Source organism: Sinocyclocheilus rhinocerous, unplaced genomic scaffold, assembly GCF_001515625.1.
Source record: "Sinocyclocheilus rhinocerous isolate Xijiao unplaced genomic scaffold, SAMN03320098_v1.1 scaffold1148, whole genome shotgun sequence".
Lineage (NCBI taxonomy): Eukaryota > Metazoa > Chordata > Actinopteri > Cypriniformes > Cyprinidae > Sinocyclocheilus > Sinocyclocheilus rhinocerous.
The window spans coordinates 531,411-540,611 of NW_015664019.1; the positions used below are offsets into that span (position 1 = coordinate 531,411).

Here is a 9,201-nt window from a genome sequence, read left to right on the forward strand (position 1 = left end):
GAAATTTATTTAATACTTTGTACAAAAGCCTTTGTTGGTAATGACAGCTTCAAGACGCCTCCTGTATGGAGAAACTAATCGCATGCATTGCTCAGGTGTGATTTTGGCCCATTCTTCCACACAAACAGTCTTCAAATCTTGAAGGTTTTGTGGGCCTCTTCTATGAACTCTGATCTTTAGTTCTTATTTTCTATTGGATTCAAGTCAGGTGATTGGCTGGTCATTCTAGCAGCTTTACTTTCTCTTTCTGAAACATTGAGAGTTTCCTTGGCTGTGTTTGGGATCATTGTCTTGCTGAAATGTCCACCCTTGTTTCATCTTCTTCATCCTGGTACTGTAGGTGCTGGGACTGAACCAGCTAATATTAATTTCCACTGACTAGGGGCAGGATTGCTTTCTAATTACTGATAGATTTCAGCTGGTGTCTTGGCTTTCCATGCCTTTTTGCACCTCCCTTTCTTCATGTGTTCAATAATTTTTCCCTGTGTCATTCCATTTTATTACACATAACTTAATTTCTGAACTTATTTGTTTTGTTTTGTTTGTATGTATGTATGAATTACTTGGGTTGTTACCAACCTCTGGTGAAAATTTCAAGTCAACAGCACCTTTAGAAAAATATTTACAGAGAAAAATGGTAACGTGTTCAATATTTATTTGACACGCTGTATATATCCTTTAGAAAAATAAATAAATAAAATGAAATAGTAAAAAAAAAAAAATGCTGGCAATAATTTCCTGGTGATTAATTTAAATTAATTAAAAAAGTTAAATAGTATGTGGCTGAAGAGATTTTGTTGATGTTGTTGCAACACTTTAGATCTGAAAGAAAATATCTGTCTTGCGAATCATCTCCCTGTCTGGAATGCTTTTGTCTGCTGTGGCTTTAGTCAGGAGTGTCTTGAGGTTGATAGCTGCCATGTTTTTAATCTTCGTGAACAAAGAGAGGCTCACCGTGAGCATCAGGTGACATCACAACTGAGCACTCCGCTGCTTTTACACACCACTGTCAGTGGCTTTATCTGTGTAGTGTTATACATGCATTGCTGTAGTCTTGATCTTGTTATTATTTGTTGAGTGGACAAAAATACAGTTGTGTTGAGTCTGACACCTGATTTAATCAATGTTAAACCAATGAGGCAACACATCCCTCCTCAGCATCTGGTCTAGAAACTTTCAGCCAGGTGTAACTCAGAAGTGCTGAAAGGGTTGAATTACTGCTTTTTTGGGAATCGCATATCAAAGCTCCTGTGAAACCTGAGATAGTATTGTCACATTCATTCCTTAAGGACGACACAAGCACGACGGTTTACACTTCTGGTATTCACGTCGAATGTGATGGATGGCTTTCGTGCATTCATTGTACACATGAGCTGAAACCATCCTTTTTATTTTCATCTAAAATGAATGGTGAAATTTCTACTGGAGCCTTATTTGACATAATTATGATGAATTACAAAGCTAGAGTAACAGCAAAAATACAACAAGAAAAAGGGAAGAACTAATGGTCCTGAAAAATATGTGAATAATAATGAAAAACAACTTAAACCAGACCTCTTTTTTTGATATTTTCAACTGGTTAGTCTAGTTGTTGTATTATTAGCTTAACTTACAGTAAACATTTATTTTAAAATATTTTAAATAAATTAAAAAATATTTTTATATTTTAAAAATATAAAAAATAATTGCATTTTGGGCATTATTTAGCTGGTCAGGCTTGGAGACCAACATGACAACCAGTTAAACCATCTGAATGCCAGTTATGCCAGATTTAAACCTATGCAACGAGGAAAAAGACTTGGTTGAGATTAACTTAACTTCAAATTAAACTAAGAATCCTCTTTGTTCTTTTAGCCATCCCAAAGGTGGTAATTGACCCGCCACGACCTGGAAAGACCACGCCGAGCAACAATAACAACAAAGGGGGCAATAAAATTCCAGGCTCAGACCAGAAGAGGACCACCACAACAATCAGACCACCTGTGACGGCTAAACGGATCTCACCTACAGCAACAACAATAACCACTAAACCTCCTTCAACCAAAAAAATCACCCCTCCAGCGAGAGTCCCAACGACCACCACCCGTAGGCCTCTCATCCCGACACGTAAACCCCCTGTGGTGGTGACAACCAAACCTAAGCTCCCATCCCGTCAGCAGCCTACCACAAAAGCCCCGGTGGTTACAGCGGTGGTTCCCTTTATCCCAACACGCAGACCTTTCATCCCGTTTGTGACGCCAGTTGATAACAGCATTAAAGACATTACCCAGAAACAAAGAGGGGATGTTCACAGTAAGTAAATCTGCTTCAATGTTATTTAGATTGTCACAATTCCTCTGCCTTAAAGTGCGGTCACATTAACGAAATTTGGGCGACTCGCACAGAAGTTACTTTCAAAACAAGCAGCTTTTTGTAGGTCAACGTGACAAATCAGTGCGACCAACTTGAACCCTTTGCTAAATCTGCATGGGTAAATCTTTAGGCCTTGCATGAAATTCCTGATCACTTGGATTCCTAATGAAATGACTGGATTTCGCTTATGAAAATTCGCCAAACACAGGGGTGTCCAGTCCTGCTCCTGGCGCACCAGTGTCCTGAAGAGTTTTGCTCTGAACTGCCTTAACCAGAAAAAGCGGAACCAGAGGTGTCCAATCCTGCTCCCTGAGGACCAGTTTTCTTAAGAGTTTAGCTCCAACTTGTCCCAACATACCTGCCTGGAAGATTCTAGTGAGTCTGAATAACCTTGACTAACTTGATTCAGGTAAAATTAGGGTTGGAGCTAAACTCTGCAGGCCAGTGGACCTCCAGGGGAAAGATTAGATACCCCTGCATTAGTTGAGCCAACCTGTACGTTTTTTGAGCCTGAAATGACTCTTCGCAAAGACCTGTCCCCTTAGTTACTGTTGCAATGTCCGACAAGCCATGGCGCTCTCACACCACACATCATGTGAAAAATCACGCAAACTGACAACGCGTCGACAGACAAGACAGAGCAGGTTACTTCTGGTGTCAAACAAAGTCTCAGCTTTCAAATTTTGTCATTTTTTAAAGAAATTCCAACAATAAATGTGTCACTTTAATGTGTCGTGACAGATCGCTGTAGTGCCGATCATCTCTTCCTCTTTACTAGTTATTTTATGAAATAAACAAATGCAAATCAGAAGGTAACTTGTTTCAACCAAAAGATGTCAATACACTTTTCAAGTTCAATTCCACCAACATTAATCTACTCTCCGTCTGGTTTGTTTGTCGGACAAAAATGGCAGATTTGGTAATATGATCACTTGTCAATCAAACTCCCAGCGAAGGGTAAATTGACCAGTTTTATAAGATATCGAAATGAATACTTGACAAACATTTGATGTCTAGAGATTTCAGGCATCTTTCCATGTTCAGATCGATTGGAGCTAGGAAACAGCTGCTATGGGAGTTTCCAAGATAGCCACCTAGTGAACTTACTTGCTTTAAAGCCCTTTGATACCATAGTGTGTGCCATATAATTTTATGATTCAGAAACATGCTCCCCAGTGCCACCTCAATGCACTCTTTGCTGAGCTCGCACTAGTCTACGCAACAGTCCGTGTGCTGTTTTGTAACCAATGTGTGAATTCAGAGGAGAACCGCTGAGTGCATCATTTGGGACTGAGCCATGAAGGCCTTTGGATCTGTCCAGGAAAACCATTTCCAGGCCTAAAGGACTATGTTGTTTCCTTCACATTCATAAGCTTTTTTTGGGCATCTCCTGGGCTTCCCACAAGGCAGATTTTTCAGGGAAGCAAATTGCACCCCAAAGCCTCCCATCCAGATGACAGCACCTAATGAAAACAGAAGACACCTAGAGAGATTACATTACCAGTCGGCCTTGCCTCAGGACATAAATCAGTTACCCTGCACTGCCTTCGAGGGCTCAAATAGGCCTAATAAATAATGATGCCTCTGAAAATAACAGTGGGGAAATAAAGCAAATAGACTCCTAGGGATAAAGTATAATTATGTCTCCTTGATCAATTAGAAACAATAACAAGCATGTCAAAGTTGAACAGCCCCAACATGAACACCTGCAGTGTTTGGAAACGACCCTAAGGTGAAGTTGGTTTATTACATGTTCTTATTAGGTTCGAGGACGGGCTGCACATAGTGCTTTCACAAGCAAAGACTTAAGGGATAATTGAAATCAATAGACTAATCACAGACTTGACTTCCATCCAGTTGTTATCCTGCCATATATTTGATGTACACACTCTCACTTGTCACCAATCCCCCATTAAGTCTGTATTTTGGTTATAGGTTAAAGAATTGAGGCCGATAATTGTCTTGTCCCCAACATTTATTTGTTTCGGTTAAGCCATAAGGTACGAGAGACTGTGCGAGACTGCGAGCCCTTTAGCCATTCACAATATAGTGTCTTACTGATGCAGTCAAAAACAATTAAACAATGCCATTTAGTTCTAGTGTTATTATTACATAATATTTTTAAAAGATTAATCACCTACTCACTATACTGCATACTCACTATACTATACTACTCACTATAGTCTAACTGTTTGTTTTCTTTTCTCCCTTCTAGTACCACGAAGTCATGGGCAGAACAATGTGCTTGATATCGATTTACACATTGAACTGGGCAACACAGAAGAGGAGCTGAAGGATGACCCAGGTAAGAGACGGCTGCTTTTATTTTGGCTGAAACTGCGGATGGATTTTCAGTGTTTGATGATTGCTGTAGTCTGTAGATATATAGAAACAGACATACTGTACTTTATGGGAACACAGTGAGACTGTATATTTGCAATTACCTCACAGTCATCTTGTAGTTATTAATCTTGACTTACTATGATGTCCCTCCAGATGAATTGGCTCAGTGGTGTGAGGTGAGCAGCTTTCATTGGCCTTCATGAAATACCCACGCTTCACTGAACCCTGTGGGAAATTCAGGAATAGCACAGTTTTGAGTTACTTTTCATTTAGCAGTTTCACCTACTTGGCTTGCAAGGGCAGTTCCCCTGGAGCGATCTGTTCAGTGTGTTACTCAGGGCCGTGATGATAATAGAGGATCTCAGTTAATGGGCATCTTGAATCGATCCCGTAACGCTGGGAATAGCAGCTTAGAGCCTTAACCAGTATTTTGTTTGTATGCAAACAGGGTGTGAGAAATTAACACTTGCCACCAGCCACATGATTGATTTTTATCTACCAGTGTGGAGGGAGACCTATAAGAAACAGATATCTGTCAAGGCAGTCCATTGATTGGAAACAAATTTTTTTTTTTTTATAGATATCTGATATTACAACATTAAATTTGACTATGTTTATTTTCCTTTACACTCTTAAAAATAAAGGTTCCAAAAGGGGGTTTTCACAGCGATGCCATAGAAGAACCAGTTTTGGTTCCCCAAAGAACCTTTCAGTGAACAGTTCTTAAAAGAACCATTTTTTCCTAGTGTGCAAGGACATTTTAATAATCTAAAGAACCTTTTTCCACTGTAAATAACCTTTTGTGTAAAGAAAAGGTTTCATGGATGGTAAAGGTTCTTTGTGGAACCATTTATGCCAATAAAGAACCTTTATTTTTAAGACTGTATATTTGTGAATGACTTTAATTCTGAAGACATATTCCTCCAAACTAACAGACATTTACAAAAAATACCAGCTAAAAAAAGGTACAAAAGCTGTCACTGGGACGTCTCCTTTCAAAAGATACAAATATCTACCATATAAATTAAGCGTTAGCGTTAGTTCTGGCAGGTCACGTGAGTCAAGCTTGCATCAGCCGATTCTCAGCTGATCACATCTACCTATAGGAATACGACACCTATCGCGGCATTCCTATATAAGCTCTATTCAGTATTATTCAGCAGCTTTTCAGCTTGCTACGGAGCAAATTACCCTCCTCCATCCCCAGCTCCTCCTTTCGCCACAGTCAGGAATTGGCTTTCTGATATTCCTTGCTAATCAGACTCCTTTATATTGAATAAAGTGTTACACTTAAATATCAAGTACATTAATGATATCTGCCTTGTTCTGTTCTGTTAACCCTAGGGGGGTTATTATTGCTGCTCTCCCTGCTCATTCATGACAGGCTGCATGGATGGGCAGGGAGTTTTTTGCCCAGAACAGAACCATACCGCCAAACCAAACTTTATGCTAAGTATCTATCATTTTGACGATAGTGGTCCTGACAGAAATACTAATATGCACGTACAGTACAAAAGTATTAAGGTATATTAGAAAACGTTGGACTATTTGGTAACACTTTACAATGAACTTCCTTAGTTAACCTTACATTAGTTAACATGAACTACAGTAACATTGAAAAATTCTTCTAAAACATTAATTAATCATTGCTAATTTAAATTTCAGCATGTACTAATACATTTTTAAAATCAAAATGTATCTGTTAGGTTATTGTAAAGTGTTACGAATATTCTTTATTCCATAAAAGTAAAATTAATTTTATGTAATGAAAATTAAATAAAAAATTCCAGAAGTCCCATTTTAAACTTTATTTATTTATTATTAATATCTAACTAATGTTTCTGGAAATACCCTATATGTTTTGTCCCACGTTTTAAGTAATTTACACTGAAAAATGAAATGTGCTTTATTGACAACCATTCTTATGTAATTTTTAAAATTTGATTTCATTTTAATTCCTTAAAAATTACAATTCTACAATTGTTTGCTGCCTTATTTGTTCAATTAAATTCTGAATGGCGCACAATCCTTGTCCACTGCTGAAAAATAAAATGTCCCACAGCAATTGTGAATGTTCATATTGACAAAATGATGAATATATATTTTTTTCATTTCAAAGTAATTTCTAAAATTGTATTTAATTCTTGTCAGTTGGATTTTTGAGCCATTGTGTGGTATTCCACAGAGACTGGACATCTGAGCTGCTCTTTTGACCACGGTCTCTGTGCATGGATCCAGCGCAGAGAGGGAGACCTTCACTGGGAGACAACAGCAGATCCTTCAGGTACAGACCATTTTTCATAGTTATTTATTATTTTTTTAATAAAATGTTTTTGGGTCAATGACAAATGAAGAAGTCTCAGATGATAAAAAGAAAAATTAATTAAAACTTGATGCAGGTGCCATGCAATCTTTGTATTCATGTTTCACACTTTATTTGATGAATCTAAAAAGGTCAAGTTCGGTAAATATTTTGTATAAAGTATTAAAATTTCAAATACACTTTTTAATCATTAAAGAAAGATTTTTAAAACATTTTCAAGGTTACATTTTTTCCTTTTTTTCAAATATCATGCATTTTTTAATCATGCATTTTGTGGAGATATAGTTTTCATATATAAACCTGTATTAACCTTACCATGCCATTAAAAGGTGGGCGTTACCTGACGATCTCAGAGGGCGGAGAGAAGCTAGGTGGGCGTGGCGCTCAGCTGATCCTCCCCCTGACCACGCCCTGGAACGAGGGGAACCTCTGCCTGGCCTTCAGACACAACATGGCGGGGCACCACGTGGGCATGCTGCAGGTGTTCGTCCAGAAGGGACGGCAGCACAGTCCCGCCGTCTGGGGTCGAACGGGAGGAAACGGCTGGAGGTCGACGCAGATCACCATTTGGGGCAATGGGCTAGAAAGCGTAAGTGTCAGCACTCACATCACCATTTGAGAGCAGGTCAGCTGGAAACCAGCATCGCTGTTTTGTGATTTATGTCATTACAGGTGGTTGTGAAGGGCGAGCGGCGGAGAGGCCGTAAAGGCGAAATAGCTCTGGACGACATGAGTCTCAAACGGGGTTCCTGTCAGGAAGAGCACAATCTGAGGAGACTTTAACACCACCAACAGAGACTTTTAATGCCAGCTTTACTCACGGGACTCTAGGAAGACGGACACTTTACAGAAAGGGACGTGGCTTCCTATCAGTCCTGGTACAGTTATGGTGCACTTCCTCTGGCCTTCCTCAGTGGCTACAAGTGCATGTTCCAGCTCAATACAGTGCTGCAGGTATGACATATTTTTGTAGGCCAAATCCTGGAGACGAGTTTGCATTTTAGTACTTCAGTTTCCATCGTCCTGAAGTCAATGGTTTTTTTTTTAATGCATGGTTAAAAGCAAGCTCAAGATATTTTCGCATTATATTCTAAGGCATAAAATGCATCAGTAAAACCCTCTTGTGATTTTTATTTAAAGCTTTGTCTTGTACTTGTCTTGAAAAAGGCAGTTGCTAAGTGGCAAACTAGGTGTATAGAGGTTGTCAGGGACATTAAACGTCATCGCGCTGAACAGGTAAACTAATCTACTCGCTTGTCGCTTTCACAGCCTCGTGTTTTTAATGGCGCTCTTAAACTATTCTAACTCAAACTTTCAGGGAAAAGACTAAAGTGTTATTGGAAGTGTAACGGTGGTAACGCTGAAATCATGCGATCGTTGTGTAGTTTGTTTACCTTTTTACTTCTGGTGAGTGGTGTTCATTTGTGAAGATTTTCACGATGAATGAAACATGTAAGAATCACAAACTTTTGCTGGTCACAGACCTTATTTTCTACAGTAATCCTAAAACCAATTGGGTTTTTGTCGAGTGAACCAAGGTGATGCTAACTTCCAGGTTTGCCTACAAAAATACATTACTGCAGCGCTCTATTGGATGATATGTCTAACATGTCAGAAGTCTGAAAATATACTTTTGTATATTTTAATTTTGTAGATGTATAATGTGTCTCCCACTTCTAATATTTGTGTCGAACTGTCAAACAGACATTGTGATGCCATTGTAAATGCAAGTTGCCCAGTTTATTTGCCACCTGAATGATGATGATGTCTTCAAAATCCCTTTTTAAATTCGGCCCATGTGCTTTGTTAACCAGCTAATCTATTTTTGGTGTATTATTGTAAATGTATTCATACATGTGTGTGTGTATATATATATATATATATATAAATATATTTCAAATATGCTTTGTAGGTGCATATATATGTGAATTCTTCATCGTATAAGTGATGCAGGACAATGTTTACATCACACAACCCAGTTTTGAGTATTTTATTGACGTATATTAAGTACAAACCAGTAAACTGTTCTGAGTTTTACTTATTAATGGCTGTATCAGCCATTCTGTATGATCATCATCACAACCATGGTTACCCTTTAAGACTGTGTGTCGAATATGAAAGCTCTTGGTTTAATATTCAGATGACGCAACAATCTCCAGACATTAAAAGGTGTGAACGTAAAA

General features: G+C 38.5%; 1 protein-coding gene across 4 annotated transcripts in view; it reads left to right on the plus strand.

The window, feature by feature from the left end:
* Positions 1-7,999, plus strand: part of LOC107729354 (nephronectin-like) — a 56,952-nt gene extending 48,953 nt beyond the window's left edge. For all 4 annotated transcript variants that reach the window (XM_016539830.1, XM_016539832.1, XM_016539831.1 and 1 more), the window contains 5 exons: positions 1,855-2,292; positions 4,568-4,657; positions 6,881-6,979; positions 7,348-7,607; positions 7,691-7,999. In XM_016539830.1, the coding sequence (XP_016395316.1) occupies positions 1,855-2,292; positions 4,568-4,657; positions 6,881-6,979; positions 7,348-7,607; positions 7,691-7,801 (998 nt within the window). In that variant the 3' untranslated portion in view covers positions 7,802-7,999. The remainder of the gene's footprint in view (positions 1-1,854; positions 2,293-4,567; positions 4,658-6,880; positions 6,980-7,347; positions 7,608-7,690) is intronic.
* The last annotated feature ends 1,202 nt before the right edge of the window (positions 8,000-9,201 follow it).